The sequence below is a fragment of the Lynx canadensis genome, chromosome B2 (assembly GCF_007474595.2).
Source record: "Lynx canadensis isolate LIC74 chromosome B2, mLynCan4.pri.v2, whole genome shotgun sequence".
In the NCBI taxonomy this organism is placed as follows: domain Eukaryota; kingdom Metazoa; phylum Chordata; class Mammalia; order Carnivora; family Felidae; genus Lynx; species Lynx canadensis.
The window spans coordinates 26450956-26470439 of NC_044307.1; the positions used below are offsets into that span (position 1 = coordinate 26450956).

General features: G+C 35.4%; 1 protein-coding gene across 1 annotated transcript in view; it reads left to right on the forward strand.

The window, feature by feature from the left end:
- GMDS (GDP-mannose 4,6-dehydratase) overlaps nt 1–19484 on the forward strand; it is a 636799-nt gene that overhangs the window by 288346 nt on the left and 328969 nt on the right. The window contains exons 5-6 of the mRNA XM_030314966.1: nt 5850–6042; nt 6922–7026. Coding sequence (XP_030170826.1) covers nt 5850–6042; nt 6922–7026 — 298 coding nt within the window. The remainder of the gene's footprint in view (nt 1–5849; nt 6043–6921; nt 7027–19484) is intronic.

The window sequence follows — 19484 nt, forward strand, 5'->3', positions numbered from 1 at the left end:
AACCTCAGAACTGGTTTCTATTTCTCCTAGAATTGTTATAAAGCTCCAACAAAAGCATTTTTGAATTGTAAAATGTCCTATAAATGTATAGTGGTGGCACTATACTATAAGAAAACTACAGCCAGGAAGAGTGGTTGAGTGGTCTGCTCAAGAGCCCTGACATCCCCATCTTCTGAGATCCACTCAATGAACTATACCCTCAAACTGGAGCCACAGCTTTTTTTTTTTTTTGAACAAAATGACCCAATTCCAAGACCATTCAGTGGAAAAAGAATAGCCTTTTCAGCAAACAGTGCTGGGACTTGACATCGATGTGCAAACAACTACTTTGGACTTCTGGCTCACCACATACATAAAAATTAGCCAAAACTGATTGAAGATCTAAACATGAGAAATAAAACTATAAAACTCTTGGAATAAAACTAGAAGTTAAGTCTTTATGCTCTTGAGTTAAGCAAAGCATTTTAAGATATGACACCAAAGCACAAACACAAAAGAAAAATTAGATAAATTGGACTTTTATGTTTCATAGGATACCATTAAGAAAGTGAAAGTGTTTGTATACCTTAAATTTACACAATGTTACATGTCAGTTACCTATCAATAAAGCTGGGGAAAAAAGTAAAAAGACAATTACAATCCATGTATCTGGTAAGAGATTTTTATCCAGAATATATAAAGAACTTTTATAACTGAATAATAAAAAAGATAAATAACCAAACTTAAAAATGGGCAAAAGATCTGAATAGACATCTCTGCAAATAAGATGTACAAATGACCAATAGGCACATGAAAGGATGCTTAACATCATTAGTCATTAGGTAAGTGCAAATCAAAACCACAGTGAGACATTTGTGTGGAACCACGAAAGAATCCTAATAACCAAAGCAAAATCTTGAGAACAAAGCTAGAGGCACCATGCTGCTTCCTGATTTCAAGAGGTACCATACTTCCTGATTACGAGCTGTCATATAAAGCTATTGTAACCAAAACAATATGGTATTGGCATAAAAACAGATGCATAGATCATTTGAACAGAACCAAGACCCCTGAAATAAACCTATACATAGATGGTAACTAATTTATGATGAAAGAACCAAGAATGTATAATGGGGAAAGGACAGTCTTCCTAATAAATAGCATTGGGAAAACTAGGCAGCCATATACAAAAGAATTAAACTGGACCACTATCTGACACCAAACACCAAAATTAAATAAATTAAAGACTTGAATGTAAGACCAGAAAGTATATAACTAGAAAAACAACAACAACAACAACAACAACACAGGTGGTAAGGTCCTTGACATTGGTGCTGGTGATTATTTTTTGGATTTCACACCAAAAGCAAAGGCAACTAAAGCAAAAATAAAATAAGTTGGAGTACATCAAACTGAAAAGCTTCTGCACAGCAATAGAAACCATCAATAGACTGGAAAGGCAACCTACTGAATGGGAGAAAATATTTGCAAATCATATATCTGATAAGGGTCCAATATCCAAAATAAAGACTTCAAACAACTCAATAGCAAAAAAAAAAAAAAATCTGATTTAAAAATGTGCAGATCTGAATAGACATTTTTCTAAAAAAAGACAGATGGCCAACACATACATGACAAGGTGCTCAATATCATTAATCATCAGGGAAATGCAAATCAAAACCATAATGAGATATCATATTGTACCTGTTAGAATAGCTATTATCAAAAAGTCAAGAGAAAGCAAGTGTTGGTGAGGATGTGGAGAAAAGGGGACCCTTGTGCACTATTAGTGGGAATACAGGAATGTATTGGTGTAGCCACTGTGGAAAACAGCATGGAGTTTCCTTAAAAAATTAAAAATAGAACTACCATATGATCCAGCAATTCCTAAGGAAATGAAAACACTAATTGGAAAAGGTAGTTACATCCTCATGTTCATTGCAGCATTATTAACAGTAGCAAAGATATGGAAGCAACCTAAGTGTCCATCGATGGCTGAATGGATAAAGCAGATGTGGTGAATATATACAATGGAATATTATATTAAGAAGGAAAGAAGGACATCCTGCTATTTGTGACAACATGCAAGAAACTTGAAGGCATTATGATAAGTGAAAAAGGCCAGACAGAGAGATAACTACTCATGATACTACTTTATGATCTCATGTGTATGTGGAATCTAAAAAAAAGTAAAAGAGAAAACAAATACAGTCATAGATACAGAGAATAATTTGGTCATTGCCAGAGACAAGGGAGTGGGGTGGTGGACAGTGGATGAAATGGGTGAAGGTGGTCAAAATGTACAGACTTGCAATTGTAAAGTAAATAAGTCATGGTGATGTATAGTATGATGACTATAGTTAATAATACTGTATTGTATCATTTGCAAGTTGCTAAGAGACTAGATCTTAAAAGTCATCATCAAAAATTTTGTAACTGTGTGTGGTGTTGGATGTTAACTAGACTTGTGGCCATTTCATGATATATGCATATACCAAATTATTATTGTACACCTGGAACTAAGATAATATTTTATGTATATTATACCTTAATAATAAAAAAAACCCACAGTGATATACAACTTCACACTCTCTAGGATGTCTACAATCAATAAGACAGACTATAATAAGTGTTGAGTAGACTGTGGAACAATTGGAACCCTTATTTAGTGCTGGTAAGAATGTGAAATGGTGCAGCCACTTTATTTTTTTTTATTTTTTATTTTTTTGACTTTATAATATAATCATGTTTTTTTTTATATGAAATTTATTGACAAATTGGTTTCCATACAACACCCAGTGCTCATCCCAAAAGGTGCCCTCCTCAATACCCATCACCCACCCTCCCCTCCCTCCCACCCCCCATCAACCCTCAGTTTGTTCTCAGTTTTTAACAGTCTCTTATGCTTTGGCTCTCTCCCACTCTAACCTCTTTTTTTTTTTTTTTTTCCTTCCCCTCCCCCATGGGTTCCTGTTAAGTTTCTCAGGATCCACATAAGAGTGAAACCATATGGTATCTGTCTTTCTCTGTATGGCTTATTTCACTTAGCATTACACTCTCCAGTTCCATCCACGTTGCTACAAAAGGCCATATTTCATTTTTTCTCATTGCCACGTAGTATTCCATTGTGTATATATACCACAATTTCTTTATCCATTCATCAGTTGATGGACATTTAGGCTCTTTCCATAATTTGGCTATTGTTGAGAGTGCTGCTATGAACATTGGGGTACAAGTGCTCCTATGCATCAGTACTCCCGTATCCCTTGGATAAATTCCTAGCAGTGCTATTGCTGGGTCATAGGGTAGGTCTATTTTTAATTTTCTGAGGAACCTCCACACTTGGTGCAGCCACTTTAGAAAATAATGTGGCAGTTCCTCAAAATGTTAAATGTTGTATGCAAATGACACTACTTCTAGGTACATGTCCAAGAGAAATGGAAATATGATATGTGAAAGAAGCCAGTTATAAAAGGCCACATGTTATGATTCCATATGTATGAAACATCCAGAATAGGTCACTGCATAGATGCAGGAAGTAGATTAGTGGCTGTGGGGGTGGGAAGGGAAGATGGGCAAGAGATTGCTAATGGGTATGGTGTTTCTTTAGGGGATGATGAACACATTCTGGAATTAGATAGCGGTGATGAGTGCATAATGCTGTGAATACTAAAAACCACTGAGTCGTAAACTTTAACAGGGTCAATTTTATGGTATGTAAATTTTATTGTAAGAAACTGTTACTTGAAAAGTGTAACCCCAAATTGTGCTTTCTTGCCTATGAAAGCTTGGGAGGAAACATACTTTCATCCTATTTAAAAAAAATTTGGGGGCGGTGCCTGGGTGGCTTAATCAGTTAAGCGTCTGATTCCAGCTCAGGTCATGATCTCACGGTTCGTGAGTTCGAGCCCCATGTCGGGCTCTGTGCTGACAGCTCAGAGCCTGGAGCCTGCTTCGGATTCTGTGTCTCCCTCTCCTCTCTGCCCTGCCCCTGCTTGTACTCTGTCTCTCTGACCCTCGAAAATAAATAAACATGTAAAAAAATTAATAAAAAAATAAAAATAAATGTTTTTAAGGGTTTATTTATTCTTGAGAGAGAAAGAGCACAAGCAGGGGAGGGCCAGAGAGAGAGGGAGACACAGAATCTGAAGCAGGCTCCAGTCTCTGAGCTGTCAGCACAAGGCTGGATTGTGGGGCTCGAAGTCACAAACTGTGTGAGATTATGACCTGAACCGTAGTTGGGTGTTTAACCAACTGAGCCACCCAGGCACCCCTACTCTTATCCTGTTTTATCTCACGTCTGCCATGTGAGTTTTACTGACAGGCCTAGATGACATGCGTTTAGAGTCAGGTCTGTGGTCACCAATCACCCAAGTTTCCTAAAGACAGACTGCACAAGACTGCAGCTTGTGCCCAGGTGACACTCAGGACTGGCAGCAATGAGGGCCGGTAACCTCACTCACCTCAGAGAGGGGTTTTTCCAGGTGAAGATTGAGGTCATTCACCAGGCAGCAAGGAAGCATCTTTGTATTGTGCCCAGCTGTTATTGGCCTGCAAATAAACCAGTGACAAAGATTTTCATCATTACTATTTGGGGACATTTTAATATTAGGTTAATTTATATTTATTGTGCTTAGAAATAATTTAAGAAAAATAATATATCAGTCACATTTATTTTTAAGAACCATCCTAAGGAAGCGCAAAATATTTAATTATTCCTTGAAACCTCTTTTTGGAAATCATTCAATTCTATACATTAGTACTTATTGTATTAATGTGCCTCAAAATTAAAAGATTATGTATGCATGTGATATGCTAAAAATCTTGTATCTTAGTTAAAAATTAAAAAAATAAAACAATCTTTTAAAAAATCAACTGTGTCCAAAACACATATTCTCAAACTTCTCTGCATAAAAGTCAACTGGGATTGACTCATTATAAATGTGGATTTCCTAGGATTCTACCCCCAAGAGATTGGTTCATTCTGGAATTTTAGAAATACCACAGGTGATTCTGAGGAGCAAGGGTTTGCACTTTGAGAACCACTGCCATAGGGAATTCAGCCTAGAATTAGGAAGTAATATGTGTGTTTAAAGTGTTCTTCACTTTACCATGGATAATTAATAGATATTTCTTAAGATATTTTTCAGTCATTTGATGTTAGAATAGATCACATTCATACTCTTATTCTGCTATTAGAAAATATTTTTCCATGATTTTTATTTATTTTTATTTATTTCTTTTTAATTTTTTAATGTGTATTTATTTTTGAGAGAGAGAGAGAGAGATTGAGCACAAACAGGGTAGGGGCAGAGAGAGAGGGAGGCACAGAATTCAAAGCACGCTCCAGGCTCTGAGCTGTCAGCACAGAGCCCGACCCGGGGCTCGAACTCACAAACTATGAGATCATTACCTATACTAAAGTTGGACACTCAACTGAATGAGCCACCCGGGCACCCCTCTTTTTCTTTTTTTTTAAATTTTAAATCCAAGTTAGTTAACATATAGTGTAATAATGATTTCAGGAATAGAATTTAGTAATTCATCTCTTACATATGACACCCAGTGCTCATCCCAACAAATGCCCTTCTTCCACCCAACACCCCACCAGGAACCCTCAGGTTCTTCTCTGTATTAAGAGTCTATTATGGTTTGTCTTCCTGTCTGTTTTTATCTTATTTTTGCTTCCCTTCCCCTATGTTCATCTGTCTTTTTCTTAAATTCCATATTTGAGTGAAATTGTATGATTTTTTTTATAAGCATAGCATTTCTAAGTAAGTGAAATTGTAAAATGTGTTTGTTTTACCACCGTCAGCATCTATGTTGCTGCTAAACATTAATGTAACACTGTCTTCACCTGCTATTTCCAGATTTCTTTTGACTTGGCTGAATATACTGCAGATGTTGATGGAGTTGGCACTTTGCGGCTTCTGGATGCAGTTAAGACCTGTGGCCTTATCAACTCTGTGAAGTTCTACCAAGCCTCAACTAGTGAACTTTATGGGAAAGTGCAAGAAATACCTCAGAAGGAGACAACTCCTTTTTATCCTCGGTCACCGTATGGTGAGAACACATGGGTATAAACTTGTACATGTGCCATGTTCTTTTGGCATGGGCGTGCGTGTGCTTCTGCTTTAATTCTGTTCCTTTCTCTCATCTTAAGTCATTTGAGTGTGAGATTAACACTCAGATTGGACTAAGTGAGCAGACATTGAGAAGCATACCTTTATACACTGCTAACTACAAGTATTTGCTACCATTGCCTCCAGGGTGAAATTACCACTTCACTTCACCAATCCATGTTCATTCAGTCTTCCATACAGATCACTTTGAAAGGAAAATTAGGCCCACATGACTTTTTTTTTTACTAAACTGTTGTAAGATTTGCTGAAGTGATAGATTTCATTTCATGTTTTTTATTTTCCCAACGGAAGTTTCCCTGGGTTCAGATATTTAAAAACAAACGAACAAAAAAACCAGGTCTATTATATCTTATATATTTTTAAAAAAGAGTATTCATGGGAGACTTTAGTGATAAAACTTCTAAGCATCTAGAATATTAAGATTCCTTTTTTTTTTTTTTTTTTTTTTTTTTACTTTCTAATTCCTTAAAACTAAGAAAATGGGAATAAGATCTTAGGTCAACTTGATATATTGCATACTATAGTTGAATCAGTTAGATTGTGGAAGACAGAACTGTGGCTCTTACAAAAGCAAAAAATTCTTAAATATTTTCTTGTGCACATGATTAACTGGCAAAGGAACCTTTATTTTGTCTTTGGCTTTCATTCAAATTTTTTTCTATCTTAATGTAATATAAATTATAGTTTTTGCAAGTTGTTACTTATTTAAGATGAGTGAAAATCACTGTCTTTTATAAGGAGACACCATCATTTATAATAATTACTGTCTTTTATTTCCTTTTAAAAAATTGTTCAACAGGGGCAGCAAAACTCTATGCCTATTGGATTGTGGTGAACTTCCGTGAGGCATATAATCTCTTTGCGGTGAATGGCATTCTCTTCAATCACGAGAGTCCTAGAAGAGGTCAGTAAATATGTTAATGGACAAGAGAATTTCAGACTTTTACAACAACTAAAAAAGTTGTATGTTATATTCTGTATATGTACTGTGCAGACTGGGGAAAACTTCACATCTGCTTTTAACTACAATTGACCCTTGCACAACAAGGTTTTGAACTGTGCAGGTCTGCTTATACAGATTTTTTACAGTACAGTACTGACAATGTGTTTTCTCTTATGACTTTATTAATAATATTTTCTTCTATCTAGCTAAGTTTATTGTAAGAATACAGTATATAATACGTATAACATACAAAATATGTGTCAATCAAATGTTTATGTTATTGGTAAGGCTTCTGGTCAACAGTAGGCTATTGGTAGTTAAGTTTAGGGGGAGTCAAAAGTTATATGCATATTTTCTACTGCATGGAGGGTTACCATTCCTTACCTGTCTGCATTGTTCAAGGATCAACTATATTTTGAATGTCAGAAGTGGTAAATGAAAAAATACAAATCCAGACTTAATTATTTAGTAAGTTTGCTAGGTTTTTTATTCAACATGAAAACTGAACACTGTTCTAATTTTACCATTTTCATTGGTAGGTCTTCTCAAGCACATTTTCTTTCTTTTTTTCTTTTCTTAATGTTTATTTACGTTTGTTTTTTTTAATTTTTTTTTTAACGTTTATTTATTTTTGAGACAGAGAGAGACAGAGCATGAACGGGGGAGGGTCAGAGAGAGGGAGACACAGAATCTGAAACAGGCTCCAGGTTCTGAGCTGTCAGCACAGAGCCTGATGCGGGGCTCGAACTCACGGATCGTGAGATCATGACCTGAGCCGAAGTCGGCCGCTTAACCGACTGAGCCACCCAGGTGCCCCAATGTTTTTTTTTGTTTGTTTGTTTGGTTTTTTTCAACGTTTATTTATTTTTGGGACAGAGAGAGACAGAGCATGAACGGGGGAGGGGCAGAGAGAGAGGGAGACACAGAATCGGAAACAGGCTCCAGGCTCCGAGCCATCAGCCCAGAGCCCGATGCGGGGCTCGTACTCCCGGACCGCGAGATCGTGACCTGGCTGAAGTCGGACGCTTAACCGACTGCGCCACCCAGGCGCCCCCAGGCGCCCCAATGTTTATTTACATTTGAGAGAGACAGAGACAGAATGCGAGTGGGTTAGGGGCAGAGAGAGAGGGAGACACAGATCTGAAGCAGGATCCAGGCTCCGAGCTGTCAGGACAGAGCCTGACATAGGGCTCAAACTCACGAGCTGTGAGATCATGACCTGAGCTGAAGCTGGCCGCTCAACCGACTGAGCCACCCAGGCACCCCACAAGCACATTTTTAACCTAAATATTAGGAAGTTTCAAAATGAATGGAAAGGAGTAAGTAGTAAACTAATGGTTGTTTCTGGAAGTCACTCTTACTTGTGTAGACTCAACTTGTAGAATCCATATATTTTTTTACTTTGAGTCAGTTAGATGTCAATATTCTTTCTTTACATTCAATTGAAATAGACATCCAGAAATTACCATGCTTCTAGAGTATATGTTAAAATAAATTTGAAATCAGTTCTTGTATTTAGAATCATTATCACTTTTTTTCAGAAAACCATATTTGTTTGTATTGCCTTGTTTGCTTCTCATAAGTTTCTGTTGAAACTGTTAGCAACATGCTGGCTTTTCCGTTGCAAATGTAAGGTTTTAAATAAGAAAATGTGTACTCTTATCATTATTTCTGATTTGCTGAAGCATGAGAAATCTTTATAAAACTTGTATACTCTTCACAAAATGATAATTACCTGTACAATACAATTCTAAGAAGTTTTATGAAATTTCACTATCCTTTAGCCTTTTAGCTTGAGAATCATTGAGAAGTCCAGTCCTAATTTGTTTCATTCAAGTCCACCAACTAATAATGCTTATAACTTTTTCAGTGAAATTTTATGTGACTGTATAGCTACATAATTAACCTATAAGTCATGAGGAAAGAGTAAAGTGATAGATTTATAAAGGTATCTTTAGCATCAGTACATTTTTATTTTATAATTGCATAAGTTAAAAATTCCCATGATGGGCCATTAGAGCATAAGAACCCAATCTGTCATGTCTGTTGCTCCAAAAGAAAACAAAAAGCAGCCAGAAAAGTTTCTTTAATTAATTTTGTGGTTGTGGATATTCTTAGTAGAGGGAAAAGGAAAAGGAAGATCGTAGCTATCCTTGCTCACAGCATTTGGTGTGCGGGATGCTCAAGGCATCTGTTCAGTAAATGATAGTCCCTCCCTCTTTCATCCTAACTATGTTGATACCCATTGTTTGGGTTTTTGTGCTTTCCACCCCTCAACTTTTCCACCTGAAAAACAAAATAAATAAGTAAAAGTCAATTGTTTTGGATAGGTTAGGATAGGGAAAAGCACTCTTAGTTGCAGAATGAAAAGATACATTAAAATATAACTTTCCCTCAAAAAAATCCTCTATTTGCATATCTTATAATGAGAACTAATTTTTGTCTTTGTCAGTGTTAAACACTTTAAAATTTTTTTTATTTTATTTACTTTTTTTAACATTTATTTATTTTTGAGAGAGAGAAAGTATGTGTGAGTGAGTGGGGAAGGGGCAAAGAGAGGGAGACAGAGGATCTGAAGCAGGCTCCACACTGTGAGCATAGTCGAGCCAAATGTGGGGCTCAAACTCCTGACCTGAGCTGAAATCAAATCTGCTGCCCAACTGACTGAGCTACCCAGGTGCCCTAAAAAATTTTACTTTAAAATTAATAACTTCTTTCTTCCCTTTCATTCCCTCTCACTGACTCCCAGCTCTGTCCTCAGGCCCACTAAAGCTCCTTCAGAAACATTTCAAGTGTCTTTATCCTTAAACATACAGAAAGGGTTATTCTATATGTAATATTCTACATCTAGGGCTTTTGTTAAAAACTTGATCTTGTAATATACACATTCTGTTTTATTATATACCTGAAAATCAATATTTCATTTTTTATTTCATTTAATATCAAATAATGAAGAATTATAGGGGTATATGTAAAAATGATATAATACTTATTTGTTAAGATTTCTAATAGTTAATACTTAAAGCATTTTTTGAATTTGAAAATTAATTTTCATATTAACTTGGTCCTACAATACTATTATCATTTTCTCACAATTATTATTTTTATTTATTTATTAACCTTTTCCAAGGAGATTCTTTGGAATCTACCATTAAGGAAGTCTTCTTCCTGTGTTTTATTTTTGAATCTTCAGCTTATAAAACAATACCTCTGTGCTAATAAAAATTCAATACATATTTTTAAATGCATGAATGAATAAATGAATGAATATCTCATGTTTTAGTAAAACTTTACTGAGTTGAAAGCTAGGCAGTCTGAATTAAAGAACAATAGGAATTTATGTAAAAGTTTTAAATAAATATTATCTTACTTATTTCATGCATAAGGGTAACCAAAGGCTAACTATTCTGAAGTAAAGATTAACCCTGACATACTTTAATAAATAGATAAAATTCATTTCTAATTAATAATCTTAGTCTGTATGCCTATAATTGCTATAGTACTTTAAGTTTGTTTTCTTAAGTAGGTTTAGCATTTATACCTCAGTCCTCTTTTGCCCTGTTATCACAGTGATCAAATAAAATACTTTTTTTTTTTTAATGTTTACTTATTTTGTTGAGAAAGAGTGTGCCAGGTAGGGAGGGGCAGAGAGAAAAGGAGACAGAATCCAAAGCAAGCTCAGTTCTGTCAGTTCAAAGACTGATATGGGGCCTGAAGCCAGGAACCATGAGACCATGACCTGAGCCTAAGTTGGACACTAAAGTGACTGAGCCACCCAGGTACACAATACTCTTTTTTTAATGCAGTGGTAAACTTCAATCTAGTCCTAAGGTATATATCCCAAATGCCCAACTAGTAGAGCCCAGACTGATGCAGCCTTTTTGGGGTATGTGCTTTTTCTCTAATGAAAAATAATGACCAAGGCACCTTTTGACTACAGGAATAGTATTCTATGGGAATTTCTAACTTTAAAAAGTATGAATGAAGAATTTTTCAATATAAAGATTATTCTAGACCAGAATTTGGCAAATAATGGTTCACGGGTCAAATCCAACCCACCAGCCTATTTTTATATATTAAAAAAAAGTTTTATTGGAGCATAGCCATGTCCATTTGTTTGTATATTAATCTGTGGCTGCTTTCACAGTAGTCTGGTGGCCTGCAAATCCTAAAATATTTGCTGTCTAGCCCTGTAAGAAAACATTTGCTGGCCCCACCTATAGAATAATTTGTTTCTCAACATCAAGAAACTTTCAGTTGGGTTTAATATTTCTCCCAAGGTAGCAAGATAATCTTACACAAAAGATTTCTTATAAATATTGAAGTCAAAGAGAATAAATAATTAACTCATCCATTAACAAAATTCTGAAGTGTTTGGGTCAGTTAGGGTTCTATTATGCTTTATTGAAGCACTAAGGTGTGGAACCAAATAAACTAGTAACTGACTGAAGATCTGTAGCATAGCTCATTACAGCAGCCCTCCCTCCTGAGTTTGACACTTTTTCCATTATATTTTTGACGGGGTTATATGTCTTTTCTCTATTCCAAATACTTTGTAGTTTTCTTTTTGAGTGTACTTATTTTGCTTTGTTATGGAAAGATCACAATGCCTCTAAAGATAGTTGGGATCACCTGTGTTTGGCATCGAATTAACAGTTGGAAATCATTGATGTAGAGAATGAAGCCAGTAATCAAAGACTTGGCCCCTGTTTCCCTCAGTCATCCATGTAGTCACTCTTTCAATTAAGGCAAGATAGTTGATATGCTCATGCTTTAGGTATGCTTATTTTATAAAATAGAGGCACTTTAGTAATATTTAGTACAAATTAGTAATGAACAGTAGTTGAAATTCCATAAAGGCATGAAAATGTATGGTATGTATTGTATGCTGTGGGAATAACTACCATGTTTTATATGACAATATCCACAGATATTCATTAGGTGCTTTTATTCGTAAGCACTCAACTTTTTAAAATAAAAAATGTACTATTCTTTTTTGAATTAAAGGGGTAGTTGCTTTATGAATAAATTGCAAAAAACAAGACATCTATCTGAAAACCTTTTTCCTCTCATGTTGTTTCTCCAAATTTGAAGTTCTCTGTTCCCTTTACATATCTCTATATATGTACATAAATACAGTGTTCAGTTTGCCACAAATGTGAACGTGGCTATAGTGACACTTTTCTTCTGGAAATACAGACTTACATATTTTCTATTTAGGAAATAAAGGCTGGGTTTATTGTCTAGCACTATTAAATTTCTTTGAGGAAGGTGTCATGTACAAAAAAATCTTTCAGCATTTGTTGCTAAGTGTTTTTGAAAGTTATATCAGTTAATAAGACTGATGTCATAAAGCTATTAACTATATAAATTAAACTATGGAAAATATTGAGAAATTTTACTTTAAAGTATTTCATGAATAAAGACATTAGAATTTCTTTTTCAATATATTGTTTATCAGTATAAGAGATTTTATAATCTCTTAAGTTTAAGATTATTCTATAAACCAGAACATTAAAACAACGCTATTTGTAAAGCTAATGGTAATATTTCTAGTTCTCATTGTCTATTAATTTAGAAATAAAGTAACAGGAATTCTTACTATTCATCACCTGGATAATTAAAACATTTTGCTAATTATATTTTATTCTTATATTAGCAGACTACTTTGTCATTTCACAAATAACAAATTTGCTGACCTTTAAAAATTATAAATAACAATATATACGAAATAATATATTGAAAAAAAATATTTTACATGATCAAGAGTGAACAAAGAGAGATATCCTACCTTCTAGTTTCCAAAGATTAGAAAAGTCAAATGATTAAACTTGACTTGATTTCCTGACTTTAATAACTGTAGCCATCATGATTAAGAGTGAAATGCACATAATATTGAGCATTCATTGTTTGTGACTTTTCCATTTTCAGTATGAGTGTAGAAGTAGTGTCTAATATCTTACAGCTAAGTAATGGTGTAGGTTTCTGAGAGACTTCCCACAGTCTATGTCCTTAAGGAGAAAGCCCACACTAGGAATGTGTTCCATGAAAGTTCTCTGCTGTCTGGTATCAGCAGGTGGGGCTCAAGTGTCTGCTGGTTCACAATGGTGGGCCCATTGACTTTTGACCCTCACTTGGATGCCACTGGTGTTACAGAAGGAGGTTAGTTTAGCAGTTCCAGTCTTTTTTTTTTTTTAACGTTTATTTTGAGAGAGACAGAGAGAGAGAATGAATCCCAAGCAGGGTCTGCACTGACAGTGCAGAGCACAAAGTGGGGCTCGATCTCACAACTGTGAGATCATGACCTGTGTGTGCCAAAATCAAGAGGCAGACACTTAACCAACGGAGCCACCCAGGTGCCCCAAGAGTTCCAGTCTTTTTATGAGGATATTTTTCTTACGTTGACTCATCTTAATGTGTAGATCATTAGATCAGTCTGGACAATATAGTGACTACTACTTCCAGAATAAACTGAAGAAGTAAAGTTTGGCTATGTGAACCTACCTCATCACTATTAGTTTGCTAGCAATGAATCACATGCAGTGACTGCCTTCATCCCTTGGATACCTTTAGCCTGAGTAAGAAAGAAACCAGGGTCCATGTCAACAATATTATTTCTTCCATTTTCTTCCCATTCTTCTTCTTCTTTTTTTTTTTTTAAGTGTTTAAAACTGGAACATTTACTCAGTTCTACATAAATTAATATTTTTTCTTAGGTTTTCTCCTTTTCTTTCTCCTTCCATGTTTGACCCCTAAATAATGCTGTCACCCACGTATGGTGTATAACTGTGCTACCTTCTCTGTGACCATGGAGTCCTATAAAGAGACTCCATCATTGCCTTCTCCCTCCAGGAGCTCTTTAGTTTCTGGACTCCTGTTTTCTCTAGAATTCCAAGAAAGCCTAATAAATACCATGAAGAGGCTGGGGCATTTATGTGCTTATTTTATTTTGTGTTTCTTAGTCGAGAGGAACTTTTTATCATTTCCCAGATAAAGGAATCAGAGTAGTTTGGCCACATCATCATCATCATCATCATCATCATCATCGTTGTCAAGCATTGTAATAGTGAAAAATGTTACATCCATGAGGTGTTTTGTTGCATTTGACATTGTGATTTAATATCTAAAGGTACTTTTAGAGACATTTTAACTAACTTATTTAACTTACACATCTCTTTATTTGTATGTGGAAATTCATACACCTATTTTTTCTAATTCTTTAAAAGTGTATAATAACCCATTAAATAATATTCTTTATTTTAAAGAGCTTTTAGGGAACAGTTGATATCCACTTTTATGTATTCTCCCCAAATACCCTCAGAATTTATGAGATGGGAAGGAGTTTAAAGATCACCCACTCCCATTGATTTCATCAATGAAGAAACTTGGAGCAGCATGAGGTTGTGTTGTCCAAGGTGACAAAACTAACATGTGTCAACACTAAAGCTAGAGGTAATCCTGAAGAGAGAAATGACATAAGCATTGTTCATATTTGCAGAAATAGCATGTATGTGAACTGTGAGTTGGAAGTGAGCAGATCAACTCCCATGCAGCAGAGCTGGTACTTGTACTATGGAACGAAGCAAGCAGAGAAGTGGGAAATCTATCTCAATTGCTTTTATCTTTTTGTAAAAGACATTGATTGATTTGGTTAATGGAAATATAACCTTTCAGATATTTAGCAGAATAATCATAATAAAACATTACTTTTATAATATTAAAATGTAAATACGCTATGAAGACAATGACTTATCTTGAATATCACCAAAAAGTTGGCAATGAGAAGAAACAGAGCTAATACAAAATACATTAAAAATCATGTGGTAATAAGAAGATATAAAGTACTTTAAATATACCTGTAATTAAGAGTTTAAGACTACCACAAATGGATGGTGTACTACTACTGTTTAGATATTGAGCCATTTTTAGATGAGTGTAACACATTCCTCTAAATATGGGCTTCATAAGAAATCATATATATCAGTCTAAACACAGTATTCAACTGAAAGAATCTGACATTTTAAGGTTCATGAACTTGTGGTTTTGAGTTTTAGACTTGAGTTTTGTTTTGTTTTGTTTTGTTTTTTTAGCTACCAAGTGTTTTGCTTTTTAAAATTCCTAACTATATTTATTGTTATAAATTCATCTTCATATGTTTAAGCTATAATTCCTGTAAAAATCAACTAATTAATTCAGTAAAATTTTGGATAATTTTCCCCTTCATTTTTTTCTAATGATTGCTCTTATTCATTGCTGGAAGATAGACTAATTCTCAAGGATTTTGGTTCTCAACTGGAAGGGAATGAGGGTAGGAAGAGTGTGACTTTGCCCCTCAGAGGACTTGTGACAATATCTGGAGGTGTTTTTGGTTGTCACAACTGGAGGTGAGGGTAACAGCAGGAATGCTCCTTAATATCTTACAATGCACAAGAAAACCCCAACAGCAAAGAATTATCCAGCCCCAAATGTCAGTGCTAAGGGTGAGATAGATGGTTCTAGAATTTCACCCTTGAATGTTATCATCCTATCTAGATAAATATCATCTATAAGACTGGGATCTTCTTTTTCTTTACCTATCACTTTTATTTTGCAGTAAATCCTTCATGGAGCTTTAGCAAGCATTTACCTAAACACAGGAGAAAAAAAAGAAAGAAAAGAAAACTTCTGATTTAATAAGTAGCTCCATGTGAAACCATTTAGGCCTTAAGTGTTCTGGTCTTCTATAGGTCAAACGCCAGTCAGGGAAACCCAGAGAACAGAATTGTTATTGCAGGGCTCTCCTAATCATTTTGGGCTGAATTCTTACTTTCGTGACCCACTGGTCTGCAGAACCACATCAAAGGTAGGACCTTGACGACCTTCCTTCCACCTCCAAAATAAATGAGCATATTTATCTTTTGTTGTAAGTTATAACAAGAACAAAGCTTTCCTTTGGGAATAAGCAATAGAGTCCATGTTCTGTCTTTGATATAAGACAATAACAAAAATGGATTCAAGATAATTTTTCAATGCATAGGATTACAGTAATATTAGTGTGAGATGTTCACTTTATTTGGGAATTTTCCTTTAAAATTATTTGAATTCATAGATAATTTTAGTACTTTAGGGATAATAGAATTCAGGATATCAATTAAATAACTTATTTTTATAACTAGAACTTATTTTTATTTATTTCAACAGGCAGAAGCATTCATTTGTGTGTGTGTGTTTGTGTAAATAAAACAGTATTTTTAAAAATTACAAAGTTATTATTTGCCTGAGTAACAATTTAGATCATATAGAACTATCAAGAAACAAGCAAACCAATATCTAACAACCCAGTATTTTATTTGTATTTCTGTCTGTTGAAGCTACCTTGTGGTTCTTTTAGATGGGCATCATAGCCTCAATGTATTGAAAGAAAATTTGGCCGCCCATTGCAACATCAGCAGATGAAGTAATCTCATGCTAGAGTTCAGCAGAGCATTAATGTGTTTTACACAATGCCATTTTGTCTGTGTGTAAATGGTTAGACTGTTGGCAACTCACCTTGGACCCACCTGATTTTAGGTGGCCTTTCCGGTTGGGCACAAAGTGACATCATCTGGCTTACTGTTACATTTGTAGACTGTGATACTTCACAGATGACATCTGCACTTGGAGATCACAGAGCTGTCTGCTGATATTATTCACTGTGGGGAGATGAGGTGTAATTGCTTAAACATGAAAGACTTTTGAAGCAATAGTTGTTCTAATTGAGGTGGTTGTTACCACTAAATAAAGTCAAGTCCTTCTCACCTACTGAGGTGAGACTTCTGAGACTGTTGAATTGATTTTTTTAATGTTTTGTCATTTCTGTGACATTCACATTTGAAACCAAATGAACAACTGTCTGATCTCACATAGTGCAACTCCCACAGTATAAGCAGGCAGTGTACACAGTGGTTAAGAGTGCATTAAGCCACTCAGAGCCAGGCCTGGATGGAGTCAGCTTGGCTGCACTACTTTTTCAGACCTCAGTTTCCTCTTCTGTATTGCTAATGTGCCTGCCTAATAAGTGCACTGCGAGGGTCAATGAGGCAATATATGTTACCTACCTATGGGTCCAGTGTAAAGATAAAATAGGAGAGCATATGTGAAAAAGATTAATATAGTACCTGGTGGATTTTGAACATGTGTGTATTTCTTTTTCCTTCTTTATTTCCCTCTTACTGTATTTTCAGCACTGAACCTAGAGTATTTCTTTTTTCCTCCCCTTCTGAGGTAAGACTGTGTTGAAGCCAAACCAATTTGTGGGGTTCTAGTGGCTATTGGCATAAGACTAAGACAGTGAGAAATATAAATCCTGCAGGGCCTGCCAATTAGAGATGGTTTTGAACCACAAACAAAGCATATTAATGATGTTTACAGATGAGTTAGAGTAGTCAATTTATTTGCATGAATTGCAAAAAGAAAAAAAAATGTAGTATTGGAGAATCGCTGTAATCACAGGAAGGCCATTTTCAACTGAGATTCAGGCAGTTAAACCAGTGAACCTTTAAATTAGGGAAATCAAAAAAAGATGATGGATATGGAAGGAGTATGGTAAACATCAAACACGTATGAAAGACCCTTGGGAAAATTAATGAAACCTTCTAGTATTTTTTTAAATGATTCAGATATTTTTATTAATGTCCTTGTGAGAATGCTACATGAAATACAAAGTGCTGTTTTGTCAAAAAAAAATTATAAACAAGAATTTTTTTTTTTTTTTTTACTTTTTGGCTATACTTGGAAAAAACACATCAGTACAATTATAATTTAAATTTCATTAATTATAAGATAAATTACAATTCTTTTCAGAATAGCATTTTCCCTCAAATTCAGTTTGAATCAAAGCTTTCTTTTTCATTATTAATTATGAATTTTGTTTTCCCTTTTAATTGGTTCAGGCTCAGGTAAGGATACAGAAGTATTCAACTGCTTCAATCCAGGTTCTATCACTTAGTAAATGAGCGACTTTTGGCAAGTTTCTCAGTCTTTCTGAGCCTCAGTTTTCTCATCTGTAAAATGGGATAATATTAGTCTTCACTTATGGGGCATCTGGTTGACTCAGACAGTTAAGTGTCTGACTTCAGCTTAGGTCATGATTTCATGGTTCATGGGTTTAAGCCCCATGTGAGGTTCTGTGCTGACAGCTCAGTTTATGACTTTGTGCCCCATGCCAGGCTCACTGCTGTCAGCACAGAGCCTGCTTCAGATCCTGTTTCCCTCTTTCTCTGCCTCTCCCCTGCTCATGCTTTCTCTTGCAAAAATAAAAAAATAAAAAGTGAAAAAATTAAGGAAATAATGTAAATAAAGTTATTAGCACATTATTATTATTACCACTACTACTAGTAATGTTGCATCTGGAGAAGGAGGGTCAATTTGTACCACCTCACAATCTAAAATGTAGGAATAACAAAAAGGAAATTAATGAAGGGATAGATAACTTGTCTTTCCTGAGCAAGTATGGAAGTTAAGCTTTCAGAGCTTGGTAACTGGTAATTAAGGTAGACGAGATGTGATAAAGTAATTTACAGAGTATTGAACATGAAGTATTGGTAAGAATAAGTTCTGAACTTCTGTTGTTTATGGAATGTTTAATTCCCAGAGTTCATTTGAAGACTGAACTCGGAGCAGAAAAGATTTTTCTAGATAAAGGGTTTAAAATCTTACTTTCCTATGCTCACTTTTGCAGAAGAAAACTTGTGCTATAAGAAAAAACTGGTTGCAGGGATACCTGAGTGGCCCAGTTGGTTAAGCATCCGACTTTGGCTCAGGTCATGATCTTGCAGTTTGTGAGTTCCAGCCCCGCATCGGGCTCTGTGCTGACAGCTCAGAGCCTGGAGCCTGCTTCGGATTCTGTGTCTCCCCCTCTCTCTGCCCCTCCCATTCTCATGCTCTGTCTCTCTCTGTCTCTCAATAATATAATAAAACCTTAAAAGAAAAAAAAGGAAAAAAAAGAAAATACTAGTTGCAAAGAAAGAGAAAGATCAGAGAAGAGCCACATAGCACTCTAGATCCACAGTAAGCATTCTGGAAGCTCAGTGGAGGAACTGAAGCCTTGCATAAAAACCAGCTGATAATGACTCAGTGCTTAAAGACAGCATTCGGCCAGTGCATAAACCAATACTAAAACAGAATGATAAACTTGCGGGAACAAACCCAGCTGGACAGACCAGCCTGCAAGGGGCACAACAAAGAGAATCTGCCCAGAACAGAGCATTTCCTTAGGTCAAGATCATTGTGTGTGTGTGTGTGTGTGTGTGTGTGTGTGTGTGTGTGTTGGGGGATGAGGAGGCATTGGACATTTTTACCAGAACCACTGAATATCTTTTATAGTTTAAGTACTTATAAATACATTTATAATAAGTATAATCTAAATTTAGCCTGGACTAAGATTAAGAGTGGGATTGGCA